This window comes from Sander vitreus, chromosome 10 (genome assembly GCF_031162955.1).
Source record: "Sander vitreus isolate 19-12246 chromosome 10, sanVit1, whole genome shotgun sequence".
NCBI lineage: Eukaryota > Metazoa > Chordata > Actinopteri > Perciformes > Percidae > Sander > Sander vitreus.
This window is the reverse complement of record NC_135864.1, coordinates 13813874-13833958: the sequence shown is the minus strand read 5'-3', so window position 1 is coordinate 13833958 and position 20085 is coordinate 13813874. Positions and strand designations below refer to the sequence as shown.

The window sequence follows — 20085 nt, the reverse complement described above, 5'->3', positions numbered from 1 at the left end:
GAACAATAGCCTATGTTTTCATATCTGGCAGTCATGGAGCAACATTATCAGTCATTTGGAGTCATGTTTCTGGCCACTTGACAAATGTAAGTTTAACATTTACTCACCATTTAACGTTAGCTATATCTCTGTTTTGGTTCCAATCAGCTCCTGAGATATCTGTCTTTATCTTGCTAGTATGCTAGTATTGGTATAGGTGAATTTTAGGCAGCAGCTAAAAGACAATTGTTTGCTAACATAAATTATATCAGCCATAACATTTTTATTTGGCAATATATCAGGGCTGTGTAATTATCAGCTTGTATGTAGTTCTTCTGCTCCCTAGTGGGCAAAAATCACAAAATGTTAAACTTCAAAATGGCTAACATGCTAGCAGACAATTTCCAGCCTACCTTCTGATGCAGCAGACACAAAGCTATGTTAGCATTAATGTGGAGTCCCTTTCTAGTCACTTGACGAATGTAAGTTCAACATTTACTCACCTTTTAGCTCTGTTTTGGTCTCCGTCACCTCCAACTAAGAAAAAATATTTGGCTCTTTAGCTTGCTAGATAGTTGCTGTGTTTACCATACACTGACTGAGCAACTATCTCAGCCATTTGGTACTGGGAAGGTAGGTAGCTAGCATATGGTGAGTTAAAGTGCTCATAGTATGCTCATTTTCAGGTTAATACTTGTATTTAGAGGTTAGATCAGAATAGGTTTAAATGGTTTAATTTTCAAAAAACACCATATTTTTGTTGTACTGCACATTGCTGCAACTCCTTTTTTCACCCTGTGTGTTGAGCTCTCTGTTTTAGCTACCAAATGAGACGTCTCACTTCAATTCCATCTTTGTTGGGAGTCGCACATGCGCAGTAGCTAGGTAATGACTACTACCCAGTCAGAAGCAGAGCATGAGGGAGTGCCACGCTGGCAGCTAGGCGAGCATTATAACGTGTTACAAAGTGACGCACGTTCGTCACGGAAGTAAAGGCTAGACTATAATAGAGCTGTATGTAGCAGTTTGTTATTTTCTGTTGGAGATGGTAAGTGCCTTTGGGGTGGACTTTGGGCTTTTTCACTTTGTAAACCTTTAACGTGCACAAAAAAGATATATAACACAATAAAGGAAAGGGAAAAAGGCAATAAGCATAATATGAGCACTTTAACATTAGATGCTTCAAAACATTTTAGACCATTTGTTATGTTTTACAGAATTACTGCAGTACCCTATCTGCACACAGGAGAAATTCACCTCATTACGGTAATGTGAGGCTAGAGGGTCTATCTGCCTCTCTCTCTCTCTCTCTCTCTTCTCAGTAATGCTCAAACCTCCTTGAAACTCAAACTAGAATTAGATAGCCAGCTATTGTAAGGACATGTTTAATTTTGCTATTGGTGATTGAGGACACATCTGTGGTGTCTGGCTGTCCACCACAATCAATAAGCTATCTGAGAAGCTACTGGAAATAATGTTGGTGTAAAGGTCTGCTTAATGTGAAAATCAATGACCGGAGTGTTTTGGGGGAACAAATGCTGACATAAAAATGGGCAATTTCTTTTTTTCTTTCATTTATCAGGCAACCCTTTAAAAATCAGCTTCAAAACCTGAGAACAAATTTACTGTTTGCTTTTTTGTTTTTATCTAACTAATGCACAGTGTAAATTGTTTTGCTCAAGCTTGTTCTTGAACCATGAGGCCAGCTGTATTGATCACAGAAGGGTTGTGACTTATAGGAACCAATTTGATGCAGAGCTAGCACCCAACACCTCATTTTTTAAGGCAAGGTGCTGGGACAAAATCAGGGTGACAGTGTTTACATGCTTAAGATTTGGTCTTCTGATATGAGTCTTTCTGCTGCTTTCTTGATACCAGCAGAAACAGAGAGCTGTTTTCGGCAAACTGTACTATTGTTCACTGTTCACCACAACCAAGCAGCAGACAGTATTAGTGATGAAAGAAAGAGCTAGGTAAAGGCTCGTGGGAATTTTCTTGACTCAAAGTTGTCCTGAGGGCAGAAACGTTTGTGATTGGTTCAACTTTGAGTCAAGAAAATTCCCACCTGCTAGGTAAAGACCTAGATATTTTTCTCATGAGCAGGTCATTTTTAGGCAGCAGGAAATAGGCAATTGTTTTAATGTCAGTCATAATACATTCATAAGGCAATATGTCAGGGCTATATATATATATATATATATATATATATATATATATATATATATATATATATATATATATATATATATATATATGTATAGTGCTGCAAGGTTTATGTTTTAATGAATATGCAACAGGGATCTATAATGTAGCCTATAGTTTCTTTCTCTTCATTACATTAATAGATTATTTTACATTTACAGTCATGCCAGTTAAGCCCCTATTAACAGAAAGATAAATCGAAAATAGACACAGAGATAGACAGGGGGAGATAGTTGGTTATGCACAAGCTGTGAGCTTTGAAGACCTAGTCCTTCCTGTCCTTTGTGTGCGTGTTTTTTTTTTTTGGCCCTTAGGTGTCAGTGAGTGACAGTGAATGGGAGAGAAACTACATGACCGAGCTAAAGACACCTGAGACCACTACTGTGGTCTAATAATTCCATGAGGCAGCAGGCCTGTGGATTTCTCTTTAAACCGTACATTCAACAAAATAACAGGGAAACATCACCCCACCCCTTTCAGTCACCATTTCATTTGCAATCCAAAACTAAAACACAGGGTGTTTGTGAGTCACATCAAAGGGCTTTTTGATAGCTCGGTGAAAGCAAAGACTTGAAATAAAATGGCTAATTACGAGCATTGATTAGTAGGCCACAGAGCTACAGACTAATTGGATTGCACAATGTAATACTGCTTTTGTTTTCTGTGCATCTTAATGAAGTCTTTTTGCTAGTAGGGCTGAAATGGAGCAATTTTTATTTTTCCAGCAATAAAAATGCATGGTGGCTTACACAAATGTGTAGGTTATATTATACAGGCATTCATAGGAGTGAGGTTCTGGTTATTTTATCAAAACTGAGCTACCTACATAGTCATAGCAAATGTCAGAAGTTACATGTAAATACATTTCAGCTCTGGGTTCTATGTATCTATTCAGTCTCTGTTGAATCCAGAATGAATCAAGGTCTAGTTTTCAGCCTCATACTTGCAGAGGTTGAATAGTGATGCCTAAAGGAGTCGTAGTAATGGAATACATGCATTTCACTTTTTACATCAGTCAATATAATTGCTTGTTTGGGAAAATAAAAGATTTCCCTTATGCTAAGTGTTTCTTAAAAGGTTGTTGTATTGATGTAGCAAGGATGGTATCGATCAGACAGAGCTGCAGCCAAGTATAACAGCAGATATGGAATTTAAGATAAAATATGAATTATCCTCCGGTACTTTGGGGTTGTTCTTGTAACACTAGGTCAGGTAAACCAGTGCAGAACTAAAACAGGTATTGTGGCACGTGGCTCAGAGTGCAGAGGGTCGGTCCTCAACCATAAGATTGGAGGTTTGATCCTGGCCACATGGGCAAGACACTGAACCCCACGTTGCTCCCCGGGCGCTGTGTGTATGTGTCCATTGCTCCTAATGCTTGGGATAGGTTAAATGCAGAGATCAAATTTCACTACATTGTACTGCAGTTGTATGTGACAATTAAGAATAAAGTTTGTGTAATTCTGTTTTAATTGGCTGTCTGTATGTATCCTCGGGAGAACTGAAGGTGGGAGAGCTGATCTGAGGTGATGCAGAAAGAAAGAAGAAATCAGCATGGAAATAGTTGATGATGAAGTGGTGTGACTGAAAGCACCATAGCAGATACTAAATGGACAAGATTGTTTTGTCAAATGCTGTTTCCAAAGTCATGACTGAACTCAGCATTTTAAGCTTTTCAGCTAATGAAGATAGTGTGATATGATCAAAAGCTCCAGAACGAGCACTAATTGGACCTTAAGGTGAGAATGAAAATGAGCAAACGTGAATTATGGTCTTTCAGGATGCTTTCAAATAGAAAATACTTTAAAAAATCTAGTTTTCATTATAGTTTTGATATTTTGCCTTAATAGTGCCATAAGGTACCAGAATGTTTCACCACATAACAGATGTACCAGGGATGCTAAAATTCCGATACTCACTTACCATTTAAATTCCAAACCTATAGTACTATAGCTCTGCAGAGATGCCTGCAATAGTGGTTGACTACAGTATAGTCCTATTTTGTTCTCCCTGGCAGCCATCCACTTAGCGGTGTTTTCCATATAAGATCACATAAACAGCCCCCTGATTGAATCGCTTGATGTTACTAAGGAGATCTGTGAGACTGGCTGAGATATAAATGGAAAATCAGGCTTTTTAGTGCGGGGAGCCATAGATTAAGTCTAAGACATTTCTTGTGAACTGATTTTGATATGATCCATATAAACAGGACTAGGTTACATTATGCTTGAAGGAACAAATAACAGCCTATGTAACAATCGAGATATGTTCAACCCTCAGTTGATGTTTTAATATGAGATAATGAGAAAATGACATTGCCTATTTAACACTATAAAAATGGGGATAACGGTTGTATCATGTTACCATGTATAAAAAGGTGTCAGACAGCATCGAGAAACGCATTTGTACATTCACAACAAAAGGGAAAAAAAGGGATGGGAGGGGGTCGGTGACAAGCTCCAGCGGGGGAGATTTCAGCGCAGGTGTCCTTGGGTTTTTTGTGACACCTCGGAGACAAGACCCGACCGTAAGTAGCCTAAGACTGCTGAGGAGGAATCAAAGCTGATAAAATAATACATGTTTGATCTGCCATGAAATCCGAAAGGACCAGCGAAGGAAAGATATGCTCGTCTGGATGAGAGACCCCCGCTGGGTGAAGACACGCAGCGTATGTTAGCTGAGCCGTGAAAGCTCGCTGCCATTGACTGGAGCTGAGGCTGAAATGGGAGCAAAACGATGAAAACCGAGCGCAGGAGAGTGAACATCATCGCGCAAAGCGTCGCATCACTGATCATTTCAAGGTATTATACATCATTTACAGATTAGCAATTCGCGATATTTGCCACTGTCAGGACATTGTCAGCCGATGCTGTAGGTTGAACGGTGGCATTTATGGTCGCCAGGCAAATTCCATTTTTCACTCTGCAGATGTGGGCTGCAAGAAGAATAGGGCCTGTTCGGTGGGTGAAAGGTTTAATCATTGATCACGATGAACAGCAACTTGATCATCTCCAGTATTACAGGCTACACATGGATGAGTCTTCTGGACTGCTTTCACATGTAATGGATGATGAGGCATGTTTAGGTGAGATAGGCTACATGTGAGAATAATTAGACATGCATGTTGAATTTTGCAATAAGAAGGAGCAGCTCATTGTTGTTGCACCCGAGACAAACAACAAAACCTGAGCTGGATTTCTCTCCTGACATCATTCTGATCAAGATGGGACTAACCTGACTTTATGTCAACACTTTGCTGGATGTGAAGCCACACATGCAGACAATGCCAAGCTCTCAGGCGCCCGATATGGGCACAAATTTCACTGATGTTCCCTGGGAGCCTAGTGTTTCCAGTCAAAATCCGTTTTGGTCCTCCACTGTTAACAGCGTGATGAAGATGGTGCTCATATCTCTCATTGTATGTGTGTCCTTGTTTGGGAATGTGGTGGTTCTGCTGGTGTTCCAGAGGAAGCCTCAGCTCCTTCACGTGGCCAACCGCTTCGTCCTCAACCTCCTCTTGGCAGACCTACTCCAGACCATATTAGTCATGCCCTTTGCCATTGCAGCCACTGTGCCAGGTGTGTGGCCCCTGGATGCCCGACTGTGCCAGACTCTGGTGGTGCTCATGCACCTTTTTGCATTTGCTGGGGTCAATACCATTATAGTTGTCTCTGTGGATCGCTACCTGGCCATCATCCATCCTCTGTCCTATCCCACCCGCATGACCCCTCACCTGGGCACTAACCTGATCATCTGCACATGGGTGCTCAGTTTCCTGCAGAGCACACCTCCCCTCTACGGCTGGGGGGCCATTGACTTTGACCGCAATCACAACGTGTGCTCAGTGGTGTGGTCCTCTAGCCTGTCCTACTCCGCTGTGGTGTCCACCTTCTCCTTCTGGCTGCCTGTGCTCATCATGCTCGGATGTTACTGGATGGTGTTCAGAGCAGCTCGGAGGCAAAACGCACTTGTGCACCCCATACAGACACAATCCTACTCCCAGCCCTGCCCACAGGACTTCCAGGGACCTAGCAGTCCCCAGAGGCAGCCCCAGCCCCGGCAGGCCAATTCACCTGATGGCCCCCATTCAGCCAGGGGGTACCCTGTTCGAGTTAGGCACAGACGCTTCCACTACCACTGCAAGGCAGCTCGTGTAGTTTTCGTGATTATGGCCTCATATATCCTCAGCATGGGGCCTTACAGCATACTAAATACTATATCTATGAGTGCTAGAGCAGCTGTACCGCCCTGGCTGTCCTCCCTTGCCCTTGTGCTCTTCTTTTTGCAGTGCTGCCTCCACCCGTACATTTATGGTTACATGCACCGCAGTGTGAGGAAGGAATTTCTAGCACTGGTCTGTGGGCTGTTCTGCAAACAGGGCCGCCCCAGCCAGAGCTCTGCAGTGGAGAGCTGCTTCACAACTACAGATGGACGTTTAGGTGCACACCCTCACCTGCCCAGCCTGACTGCTGGAGTCTTCCCTCTGCGGACTTGGGAAGAGTGCACAACATCCTCCTCTCCCACTTCTGAGAGGAAGTCAAGGGACAGCCGTAAAGAGACCACCTCTACCAGCGTCAGCTCTGAGAGGGAGCTCACAGTCCACAGCAAGCAAAGCACATAAACTGCCTTGAGGATTCATCGGATATAGACCATGTACAGTGTGTTCACACATAACATGTCTTCTTTTTTTTCTTTTGTCTTTTTTTTTTTTTTTTTAAAGATTTTTTTTTGGGGGCTTTCTTTCCCTTTATTTCAGAGTGACAGTGGATAGACAGGAAAGGTGGGAGTGAGATGGGGGATGACACGCAGCAAAGGGCCGCAGGTTGGATTCGAACCCGGGCCGTTGCGCTCTTACTGGGTGAGCTAGAGGTTGCCCCCTAACATGCCTTCTTGACAACAGGGTCATTCATTCTGAAGTTGCTGGCATTAAGGATAGTGGTATTACCTAGTTAATCACCAACATAAGGATCTTTTACTGGGCATTCTAATAAATATAACATTTAAAAAGATTCAAATTAAGTAAAACCAAGGAAAAACCCTTGCCTGCAGGTCTTTAAATGTTTTTGTTTAGTTTTTTTTAACTAGACTTGGCGTGTCGAGATAGAAATTGTTACGTTGGATCAAAGCGGTTGGTGTTCTGACCACTTTGCCTTAATAATGGGCCATAGATGTCTTCGATATGGCATTAATCTGCAGTATCTGCACAACTACAGTATCTCCTTTAAACTTAATGTGTGTTGTATCCTCTGTGATCCTGCCTGAGGGTACAGTCCTACTACAGTACTTGTGTTAGTGCAAGCAAGCTTCGCCTGCAACGAACTCAGGGTATGCTTGTGGAATAACGCCCATCTCTGTTCTTGAAACTTGTAGAGCAAGTAATCATGTGTTTATGTCCCTGTTGCAGTAACTGTTCTTAGTCTCAAAGCGCCTTTTGAGCAAATGAGTAGAATAGTGATTTAGTATGCCTGCCAGTTACAGAACACACCAGAGTTGGTGAATCCCTATCCCTGATGGGATGGCCACATTGTCTTAGCCTCTTTGTTTCCTTTAACTCTAGCATAACCAAGGTGGAATTTTTGCATCTTACTGGGGTGTGCCAGTGTATATCTGGACTCAGTATTTGCTGCCTTTGTAATGCCAGCCTTTCTTTGAGGAAGCAAAATATTTTTGTTGTAAAAAATACAGAGAGCAGGGTATGATAAAACATGACTCAGTGGACTCGTTGCACCAGTGATTTAACGTAGGCTGCATGCCGCAAGATCTTATATAACAGCGTGAAGAGTTTCTTACATTCCACTGAATACATGTAGATTTTGTAAAGATACCTCCTGAAAACCCTGTGTGATTAAAGATGATGAGTACTTATGTAAGTGTTATATGCTTGCAATGACTCATTTAAGAGAAATGCAATCCATTGAGTTGATTGGATAGATGATGTGTTGCCAAAGGATGTCAAAGGTGCGTCACCAGCCAGGGGGCCCCCACTGTGTTGTTATTAGTATCATTATTGTTATTATTAGACTGTGATAGTTTTCTTGGAAACAATTCACAATTTATGGGACCTTACTGGACTGGTGTGGATTTGAGCCTTGGTTTATTGAAAAGGTCAATGTAGAAATCCATACTACAGTATTATAAATGACAATCAAACTTGTATAATAAGTTTGTCAGTGTTGCTCTGTAAAAGACAAAATGGGTAAAGTACAGTATGTAATAAAGTGTATCATCAAATAAGAGAAAATGTTGTTTTTAAGTGCTTTAAAACATATATACACATATTTTTGTGATCTTTATTGTGCTTTTGTATTATTTCTGGTTTCATTATCCAACATCAAAAGTTGTCTGTTGTTGAATAAAGGTGAACTAATTGTAATATATGTAAAGTTTTATATTCAATTTGACACATCCCTTTTTTATATGAAACCCTACCCCTAACCCTTTTTCACTCATGAAATGAGTAGGATCTTTAAAACACTAACTTACAGTACGTATGTGTAGACAAGTCTTTGCGTTGGACGCAAAGCAACATTCTGTAGAACAAGTGAGTGAGGCATGAGTGAAGGAATTCCAGAAATCAAAGTGAGACTAATTAAATGTATGAATTAGATGGAGTTTTTTTTTTAATGTGTATAGCACTTTTAAAATACTTGCCAGAAATGAAATTAGATTTAAACAAAAGCCGGACATTCTCAATTAGAGGTTTTCGTGCATTTGTGGTAAAGTTCTACATTTTTAAGTCAGACCAAAAAAAGAAGTGAAAGATGTAAGAAATTCTTGAACATTCAGCTGGAAATGCTTATACAACTTCATGTAGTTGTCGACACACAAGACTATTATAGACAACATGCTGAACACACGAATCCCATAGCCTTAAGTCCTGACATAAAAAGTAATGACCATGGTTAATCCTGTGCAAAATGTTCATGTATGGATTTTAGTGGCTCAAAGAAAAAAACGTGGCCTTCATTTTGAATTAATTGCATTTATTTGTAAAAATGTTATCACCTTGGGTGATGACTCCACACTGCTCGAAGCAAAAGGCAGCAGTGTTTCATGTAGTTACAGTTCAGCAAACTGCTTAATAATCTATAAGGGTGCCTCTCAACGGTGCATATGTACTTAATCAGTAAATTCATGGACTGCGTTAGGATCCTTCATGTGCAACATACTGTTGCTGTAGCATATTCAGTTAGATACAGATGTGCTTCTTAACCAAGTGTACCCTTTGTTTCTATGCAAACTTAAATGTAGCCATCAAAAACAAGAGAATGGACATGTATCATAGCAATGTCATGTTTTATATAATTTCTGACCTACAATACAGGCTGATATTTAAGGATGTATAGCCCCATCTTCACCTTACACAAAAAAAAAAAAGAAATTTCTACAGATGATTCAATAATGTGACAATCTTTAAGGAGCATTATCTTGCTGACTCTCTATACAGTATATGTACACATTTTTTTCATCATTACAATACAGGTAATTAAAAACAAAACATTTAGCCATGAGGGAATAGAAAAACAGAATATTTTATTTTCTTTAGAAAATTAAAATAAAAACATTTTAGCTTTTCTTGTTAAACCCACCAAAACAGACTGCTCACTATGACAGCTAGATAGATCATTGGAACCCACACTGATTTTCAAAGTGCCACTCAAAATATTACTGGTCAACAGTGAAGACAAATTTTTTTTTTTTATATATATATATATATATATATATATATATATATATATATATATATATATATATATATATATATATATATATATATATATATATAGATAGAGAGAGAGAGAGAGAGAAAAAAAAGAAAACAATAGCAACATAGGTTTAATGCACAAAAGAGGACGGGCTCTGCTCTTCGGGTCTTTTCTACGATAAGTGATGGTTTCAGTTCAGGGCCATTTAGACCACTTTATCACCCAGCCAGCACCGAGGAGGACAGTACAGCAACAGGAAGGAGTCAGTCTATCCCTCAGTCCTCTAGTCCACCTTGACTACACTGTAGATCTTATTTACAAACCAGAAACAGGCGAAGAAGCCAATTGTACCTGAGAAGAAAAGATAGGTTGGAGGAATTATTTGATAAATATTACAAAAGACACACAAACCAAAAAAACAACCATGAGGGACTAGCTGCCTTTGAAAATCTGATTGGAACAAAAATGAGTAAAGCACAACATTAATGAAAGGCCACAAGGTCCTGCAATTAATGTACTTCACAAGCACACAAAAAACCCAAAGTTTCAAATCGTACCGCCAGCTTGCTGTCGCAGCAAAACCAAATTGTATCCACTAAAGCTTGAAAAATAACTTGACAGTTGGGACTGCAATCTCCACAAGACAACAAAAACACCAGCACTTCATTTTGTCAGGGAGAGAGCATATACTCCCCCAATGTTGAGAAGCCAGATTGGTCAAAATCCTGGATCAATTCAAGTGGGTATAAAAGTCCTATCTGCCTGCTCAACAGGGGCCACGCAGCCCAATCCAGAATTAAATTGTGATCAAAGTTGGGACGAGGTGAAAAAAATAAAATAAAATAATTAAAACTTAAAAGATGGGGAATGAGAGACATTAGGATTATTTAGATCGGGAGCTGGGAGCAAGGAGGGAAACTCATCATCATCGTCGTCGTCTTTCCCTTGAATCCAGGATTATTTCTTAGTGATAATCTTCTGACATCTCGTCCCCTTGCTACTTACAGCTCTGTCTTAAGATAGTGTCAAGCAGGGCTACAGGCTAACTTTTTATCTGGCCTAATGACAGTATAACACCAGACAAAATGTCATCTTACATCATGGTGAGCAGTATACTTCTGGGTGACATAAAGACTAGGCTGTTATCTAGTCCTATATATTATCCTTTTTCCGCACACACACACCCCTAATCTCATCTGAGTGGGTGTGCACAAGAGCTGGACCGGGCTGGAGAGTGCTGTTACCATGTCAACCTGTCTCTTTTTATGTAGAGACAAAAGCAACAACAATGTTCTGTTCATCCTAGCTTTGTGATAATGTGTGTGGTGCATAAATCTGCACAACCTTAGTCACACAGCTGGATTTTAAGTGCAAGAACAGAATTGGAGGGGCAAAATGTATTTAAGCCTGGTTGTGTTTGTTGTTTGAAGTACTCTTGATGAATGTCCGGAAAGACCAAACTTTGTATATGATGGTAAATAAACGGTGAAGCTATAGCAAGAGCAGAGTGCGAGATTTATTTTTTTGTGCTAAATTGATGTTATTTTTCCAACGCACCTGCACAGAAGAATTTTTGGATGTGGGAGTGCACAAACTGAGTCTAACCCTGTGAGTTGATTTACCCTGAGATGGGAAACTGAGTTTTTGGTTTCAGAACAGCTGATATGAGTTGGTTCAATAGAGTAGGTTCACGTGCACCACCACAAGTAAAAGGCAGCATGAATGGAGCCATGATGCTACGATTCACCATGGTAACAACCACAAACAAACGGGTCGGCGGAAATACTCATGCGCACAAACAGCGAGTTTGAACATGCATTTCGTTAAACACAACACAGCGGCTGCTGCAAAAGAGAGAGAATTTGCGTGGGAGAAAATTGCTGCTAGAGTAAATGTGTATATTCCAATATAGTGTATCACATTTAATCATAAGTATAGCCTAATATTACTGGTGAAATGGTATTGAACCTATAATCTATTTCATTTAGGTGCAATACTAGGCCTAATAATCCCATTCTGAGGCTGCAGCACCATCATTAACAGAATTATAATTCATAATCTTATTTCAAAGGGTTTACATCATTCACCTGCAATCCTCTGGAACTCCTTTGTAATGGCTCTTACTGGTTTGTGTCCAGGGAACACTACAAAAACTTAACTTTTTGTAGTTAACTTAAAAACGAGTCACTCTTCCGACGGCGCTTTGCTACAGTGGCTTTACCAATATTCTCCGCATAACCAATGTTGTTAAGAAAACTGCCGTTTGCAAAAAAATGTAACGTGACACAAATAATCTGCTGGGATGTAGAGCATGTCCACAATGGGTGACGTTAGTGATATGAGGACAGATAAGGTTATGTAGGCTACATAACTGATAGACTGGGAAGAAAAACGATATACCGCTCAAATAGGAAGTTATCTGGAAATTAAAACGCGTCAGAGCCTCAATATGATCTCCCGACATGATTTAACACCCTGCAAAGTAATACAGCTTCTTCATCAACGGGATCGTCGACAAAAGGAAATGCCATGTTTTGTGGAAAAAAAAAAAAAAAAACTTTTATAGTCTGCCTAACATGGATAATAAACCAACACTGTTTTTTGTATTCAAGCAGATAACAAATTGCGCTAAAATGCGCCTGATACAGACTGACTGAATGAATGAGGAAATGAAAAGAGGGCTGTGTCAGCAGGCTGGGCTGGTGTCAGAGGGAGGAGACTGAGAGAAACTCGAGGTTTCTTGAAGAAAACCTGCTCCCGACCAGGTTAGGTTCACAGACTCAGTTACCATAGTAACTGACTGAGGTGAAGTTACCTCTCTTTCTGAAACAGAAAACCCAGAGTCTCCCTCATCTCAGGGTTAACAAACTCAGTTTTCACTAAACCTGCTTTCTGAAACTGACCCATGGTGTGGCAGAGCTGGGGTGGAAACGCAGCGAGACTACGTCGCCTCTGCAGCTTGTTCAAGTCACAGTGAGTCAGCGCAATGCCGATAAAAGGTCACATGTACACTTTTCAAAACTCCACGCAGACAACGTTCGCTGCAATATAATGGCGAGCCAAAAGCAGTCGCTGTGTGGTTACACTTCCTCTGAAACAAAGGCGTTCTCTATGCCCTGGTGACAGACTGACCATCTAGAGCAGTGGTTCCCAACCTGGGGTCCGGGGACCCCTCAGAAAATGTTGTTATTTGCACGTTAAATTATGATAATACACTAGAATATATAATGTATACAAAAGTCTGTATAAAAACTATGTAATTTTGTTCTCGCTTAAAATTGTAGGCAGGCTACTTAGTAGGCCAAACCCCCGGGACCTCTTAACCTGGGACCCTGGCTGTCATCAGGTCAGCTGCTAGCTGCTATCATCCTCGTTGTTCCTGCCGCCACGGCATCACTATTTTATGAATGAAACATGGCGGAGAATCGTAAAAGTGCTGATAACTCCTCCGTATCAAAAAAGAAAGTAAGGCTCCATCTCGAGAGTTACCTCAAGTTCGGTTTCCGGGGGGCGCTCAGCTTTTCTTAGACATAAGTAGGGGGGGGGCACCAAGGAAAAAAACACTGATCTAGAGGTTGTAGGGATGGGCAAGAGGTAGGGAGGGGTTTTATTGTGTGGGGTGTGTAAAATGTCCTAAAATAAATAAAATGTAAATAGGATAAATAAGTTTAGACTTTTTACAACTGAAATCCATTTTTTTGTTATCACAAAGAGAAAGTAGGCTACTGAAAAACGGTACCTTTTTCGGCATCGAAATCCAGACATTTGTGTGAAATTTTGTTAGAATTAGCTATGAATTCTTACGTTTAGGCCAACAATGTGTTATGCGAGGTCGGTGACTTTGACCACCAAAATCTAATCCGTTCATCCTTGAGTCCAAGTAGACGTTTGTGCCAAATTTGAAGAAATTCCATACAGGCGTTCCTGAGATATTGCTGGCACCGAGGCATAAAAATGACAATCCAAATAAGTGTTCTTAACTTCATTTGACGCAGTATCTCTGTACATGCTATTATAGAAATGAAAAGGCCAAGGACTGGCTTTAACTAAATAAAAAGAGGGTGGAAGAGAATTTACACTACTTCCTGGTGCATTATGTCATTGGAACAGGATGAAGGTCCTGAATCTACACAATACAGTTGAACCACTGAGCAAACAATGACATTCACACCTACAAACTTCACACAGCTTTCTGTCGGTCATGCAATAAACTATTGGAGCTTACCCTCTAGTCATAAAAACAATTAGGATGTGAAAATATTTTTTTAGATGTATAAAGATGATCTGAGCTCTTCAATAAAAGAAACAGATTACTATATGCTCTCTAGTTATCATTGCAATGCGTCAAGACAAGCAGGAAATGGTTGTGGCTGCTTAAAGAGCTCACATGTCAGTTAACTCAAAGCCTCACCTGTGAAGAGAAAAAAGATGAGGACCATAATCATAGTGTATCCAAAGTAGAGGATGGTGCTGGCAGCTCCAATTATTTGTAGCTTTGAGAAGAAGTAATGCACAGCGTAGACAAACAGATAGACTGCTGTGAAGCCGCTGGTCAGGAAGGAACGCCACCACCAGTGGTAGTCCTGGAAACATTACAAAAGATGACATGTTAGGATATGTCAACTGAATTTACTCTATACAAATACACTATTAGCATGACACGTAGTCAGGGCTGTGCAACTAAATAACTAATATATTTAAAGGCAGGCACTTTAAGATATTTGCATTTTTATTTTTCCTTTATTAGTAGGACTATGATATGTCTATATATAGTATGTGCTCCTAACCGGAATTTATTTTTAAGTTGAAGTAATTCAATTTCTTTCAGACGCCAGTTGGTAAATGAGACAAATTTCTCGGAACATTCAGGTACCTCAGCACATAGGTGGAAGTAGCAGAGCAGAACTGTGGCCTCAGAGCATGTGATGAGTAGAATAATGAAAACCAGGAACAGGAAGCCGAACATGTAGTACATCTGATGAGACCTAAACAAATAAGAGGCAACGTGTGACTCCTCCTTTCTGTTAAGAGTGCAAGCTGTTCAGAAAAGACAGCATTCCTCTCTTCTTACCAAATGCTATTGAGAATGAAGAAAAGTTGGATAAAGATGCAGCCGAAGGGCAGGATACCACCCATCACTATACCAGGAATAGGCTTTGTAAAGAATGACTGCTCAGGAATCTGACGGGGGATTTGGTTTGTTCGCACTGGTTGCTCAATTGCCTGTACAGGAGCAGAACGAGAGAAAAATGATCACTCACTCACTCACACAAAGTTTGATAAACTAGGAGGCCCAACTCACAGGTTTTTTGAATCCAAAGTAGGCACCAACGAAGGTGAGGGGCACAGAGATTCCAAACCACAGAGCCAAAATGGCCACCAGAGTGCCAAAGGGGATTGCTGCTGAGGAACCTTCCACCCAAAGGATCAGGTTCATCAGGAAGAAGTCTGCAAACACAATACTAGGGGAAGAAAGGTGGATGACAGATAATGACAGTGAAAGACAATACTTGTGAGAGTGTGCAAGACAAAAGGAGGAGCATATACTAGCAATCCGGGGGAGAAATGGAGTGCAAAAATGAGACAAATGAACAAAAATCTGCTTAGCAAGTGAACTTACCCTGGGCACAAGAGTGCTGTCAGCAAGACGTTTGTCTTCCACTTTTCACCTCCAAAAGCTGAGAGCAGAAATAGAGATGGATGAGGATATCATGATGAGAAAGATCACACTGACTGCTAGGGCTGCACAATTAATCAAATTTTAATCACGATCACGATTTTGGCTTCCCACGATCAAATTCACGTGATCGAGCGATATTTAAAATGCTTCATTCCGTTCATAGAACGCTCTGTATCAAAGTTTTTTTTCCCCCCAAAGCTCCGTAAACCACTCTCTGATCACGTGCCTCCATGAGCCAATCAGAGTTGTTCCCTGCACCGCGTAGCTTAGTTTAGATGTTGACAGTCACAGAGGACAGAGTAACGTGAGGAAAATTCCACAACAGGTAGCAGTCGGTCATAAATCGACACAAGGTTTACCAGTTTACCAGTAAACGCAACATTTTATCTCGTCTGTGTTGTTTTTCAGACAACAGCAGTGACCAGTGCTAGTTTGAGTCTTTTAGCTCATAGCTTTAGCAGCAGACTGTTGTACATCCCGCTGTTGGAATCCTCTACAGTGAAATACAGTCACACTACACCGTTTAGCTGTCAGCATTTTAGCCGTGTTTAATCCAGTTACTACTGTAGCTAATGGTAGGCTAACGTTACCTGCTGTGTAACGTGTTATTAGTGTTTACTAGCGTGACATGCAGCGATGTTTCTGGTGCCTCTAACGTCTGTTTTGGAGCATCAGAGCGCAACGCAGACATTTAAGTGGCACCGTAATCCGCGTTGCTATTTCGTCCGGTAGATACCGGGCACCGGTGCCCTATTGGCACCGGATTTTAACATGCGCCGTTAATGTGAACAGAAAATTGCATTGCCTGTATCTTTTCACGGCAAACGCGCATGTTTGGAAAGCGGTTGCACAGCAGCTGAAATGGCATACTCTCTCATAGTATCCTTTAACAAAGGAGGAATGTAGCACAGTGTGGATGTGAAAGCAGTTATAATTAGCCAATATGACAATAATATTTGTTTTGGTTAAAATCAACAAATAATCGTAATAATTAATCTTGATAAATATTGATCAAAATAATCGTGATTACCATTTTTGGCCATAATCCTGCAGCCCTACTGACTGCAAAAAACAAAAAGATTGTATTGAAATTTTGCTGCAAACTTTTCCCTGTACTCTTACTTTTGTAAAGGCGTGCAGACACATAGCCAGCAGGCGTGCCCAGCAGAACCCAGAGGACCACAGCACATGTCATGAGAGCCCCTCTGTTGGCCGGTGACAGGAAACCCAGACAGGCCAGGACTACAGAGGAAACAGTGTCATCAGTGCACTCATTCAGACATAGCAGCACCACTGCAAATTAAAGACTGAAAAATTAATACAAAAACTCAGGACAATGCTATTCCTACTCCGACTGTAAAACCTAAAAGTGGCTTGACAATGTATATGCCTTTAAATGCGTCTTCTTGGTTGATAATGTAGTTGCATATATTTCAGAGGTTTCAACAGACGGTCTTTGAACCTTGTAGAAGTATTTTGACCTGAATTGTTCTACTATTTCTCTCGCTCTAGGGATGTCCGTTACCATGATGGCAAAATAAAACTCTAAGGGAATTAAACAAGGTATGTTTTGGGAGATAATGCAAGTTAAAACTCAGCTGGTTGCCTTGAAGTTCCAAATAATGTCTTCAGTTTTCCCATGCACTATTTATTTTAACTAAACTGACTGAATACAACAACAAGGCGGCCTTAAAGTGTAATACTGACTGCAACAATTTGTAAATTGCTGTTAAGTGTGTGTGTGCAAAAAAAAAAAAAAGTGTGTGACACTGGTGTCACTTGAGGTACTTAATGTGGTGAACAGAAAAGAAAGAGGGAAACTAATGATAGACGTTAAAAAAAGAAAACTAATTCAGTGCGTGTAACCATTGCCAATATTGCATGTTACAGCCCAATGTACAGATAGTCCTTACAGAGAGTAATGAAGGTCATGATGAAGATCTGGGTGCCCTGTCCAAGAAACACAGACAGCAACATGCCTTTCCTGGGGGGGCGGAAAACGTCCCCGTGCACCTGCTTCCACCCCGACTCCTCCTGTGCGTCCTCCTTGGAAGGGAGGCAGAAAGCAATACAGCAACAGTCACAATCAAGGAAGCACTTAACATTTGCAAATGATAAGTTAAAGATTAACCCACCACCAAGCAGTGAACACTACCTCACCTTTTACCAAAGAAAAATAAGGTGAAGACAGAGAAAACTCGGTTTACCAAAAGCTGTAAAATGCAGTGTGAAAAACTCCTCATGCCTTATTTACAGTATAGTTCTGCAGCTGTATGCCTATGCGATCGGTTTACAAAATTTTATATTTTATATATATATATATATATATATATATATATATATATATATATATATATATATATATATATATATATATATATATATATATATATTTTCACACCACATTTTACATCATGTCCTAATGTGCTAGTTTGCTACAATCACACACCCAAACACCCGATTTAATAACCACAAAAGGTTCTCTTCAAAACAGCTATCAATAAGCTTACGTAGGGTATAGAGGTTTTTTCCTTGGTCGATGGAAGCTTTATCAAGTCTGCCTGTGAAATGTAACAAAATATTTATAATTCTGGATACTGTGCACCCAGTGTGCTGGGTGGTATTTCACATTGCAGAATTAAAGCATAACCCACATAACTGTGATAAAGATGAACAGTAAACCGCACTTAATGCCAGGTGAAAACCTTTACCTCGGATTTTTGTGAGTAAAACGTTTCAGCTGAAGTCTAATATCATTATGCACTGTGGGTTAAGAGTGACCTTTTAAAGCCCAACAACATAGCCTCAATAATGTATGGCCATCTGGCTAAAAACAAGGCGGTTCTTCAAAGCTGTAAGCTTGAATATATGAGGTTTCACTGAAATGGTACCATCTACTTTGAATAGTTCATTTAGCTGACGCTTTTATCCAAAGCGACTTACAACTAAGTGCTTTAAACCCTGAGTTTTAGGCAGGTATGAAAAAAAATGCTGTAAACTAAGAATGCTTTCAAAAATGGAAGTGTTAGTTTATTTTCATCAATTAACAAAATGCAGTGAATGAACAGAAGAAATCTAAATCAAATCAATATGTGGTTTGACCACCCTTTGCCTTCAAGACAGCATAAATTTTTTCTAGGTACACTTGCACAAAGTTTTTGAAGGAACTCGGCAGGTAGGTTGTTCCAAACATCTTGGAGAACTAACCACAGATCTTCTGTGGATGTAGGCTTCCTCAAATCCTTCTGTCTCTTCCTTGTTATCCCAGACAGACTCGATGATGCTGAGATCAGGGCTCTGTGGGGGCCATGCCATCACTTCCCAGGACTTCTTGTTCTTCTTTATGCTGAAGATAGTTCTTAATGATCTTGGCTGTATGTTTGGGGGTCGTTGTCCTGCTGCAGAATATATTTGGGGCCAATGATACGCCTCCCTGATGGTATTGCATGATGGATAAGTATCTGGCTGGATTTTTCAGCATTGAGGACACCATTAATCCTGACCAAATCTCCAACTCCATTTGCAGAAATGCAGCCCCAAACTTGCAAGGAACCTCCACCATGCTTCACTGTTGCCTGCAGAAACTCATTATTGTACCGCTCTACAGCCCTTCGGCGAACAACCTGTCTTATGCTACAGCCAAATATTTCAAATTTTGACTCAGTCCAGAGCACCTGCTGCCATTTTTCTGCACCCCAGTTCCTATGTTTTCGTGCACCGCTGAGTCGCTTGGCCTTGTTTCTATGTCGGAGGTATTGCTTTTTGGCTGCAACTCTTCCATGAAGACCACTTCTGGCCAGACTTCTCCGGACAGTAGATGGGTGTACCTGGGTCCCACTGGTTTCTGCCAGTTCTGAGCTGATGGCACTGTTGGACATCTTCCGATTTCGATGGGAAATAAGCTTGATCTGTTTTTCATCTGCTGCACTAAGTTTCCTTGGCCGACCACTGCGTCTACGATCCTCAACGTTGCCCGTTTCTTTGTGCTTTTTCAAAAGAGCTTGAACAGCAAATCTTGAAACACCAGTCTGCTTTGAAATATTTGTCTGGGAGAGACCATGCGGATGCAGTATAACTACCTATATACTATAATTGGTTGATCATACACCTGACTACAATCCTACAAAATCCCTGACTTGTTGCAAGTACCTATAATAATTGATGCTCGTTTGAAGGCAAAGGGTAGTAACACCAAATATTGATGTGATTTTAGATTTTTCTTTTGTTCGCTCACTTTGCATTTTGTAAATTGATAAAAAAATACATTTATATTTTTGAAAGCATTCTTAGTTTAGAGCATTTTTTCACACCTGCCTAAGACGTTTGCATAGTACTCTGTGTGCGTGTGTGTGTGTGTGTATGTATCCGAGGTGTAGTCGGAAGAGATGTGTTTTTAGCCTTCGGCGGAAGATGCGTAGGCTTTCGGCCATCCTGATGTCAATAGGGAGGTCATACCACCAAGAGAAAAACTAATGATATTCAAATTGTACCCTTAAAAAAAGTTATTGGTTTATTTCT

General features: G+C 40.5%; 2 protein-coding genes across 3 annotated transcripts in view; one reads left to right on the top strand and one right to left on the bottom strand.

Moving 5' to 3' along the window:
- Nucleotides 1–5464: 5464 nt before the first annotated feature.
- Nucleotides 5465–10250, top strand: gpr101 (G protein-coupled receptor 101). Its single transcript, XM_078260370.1, has 2 exons — nt 5465–6788; nt 10111–10250. The coding sequence occupies exons 1-2, from the start codon at nt 5465–5467 to the stop codon at nt 10182–10184; spliced, it is 1398 nt and encodes a 465-aa protein (XP_078116496.1). The 3' UTR covers nt 10185–10250.
- Nucleotides 9954–20085, bottom strand: part of tm9sf5 (transmembrane 9 superfamily protein member 5) — a 20617-nt gene continuing 10485 nt past the window's right edge. The window contains exons 10-18 of one of the 2 annotated variants that reach the window (XM_078260367.1): nt 18078–18128; nt 17481–17613; nt 16690–16809; nt 15508–15565; nt 15190–15349; nt 14959–15110; nt 14761–14872; nt 14299–14470; nt 9954–10238 (exon numbers count right to left, since the gene is read on the bottom strand). In XM_078260367.1, coding sequence (XP_078116493.1) covers nt 10171–10238; nt 14299–14470; nt 14761–14872; nt 14959–15110; nt 15190–15349; nt 15508–15565; nt 16690–16809; nt 17481–17613; nt 18078–18128 — 1026 coding nt within the window. In that variant the 3' untranslated portion in view covers nt 9954–10170. The remainder of the gene's footprint in view (nt 10239–14298; nt 14471–14760; nt 14873–14958; nt 15111–15189; nt 15350–15507; nt 15566–16689; nt 16810–17480; nt 17614–18077; nt 18129–20085) is intronic. The other variant, XM_078260368.1, reaches the window with a different exon arrangement.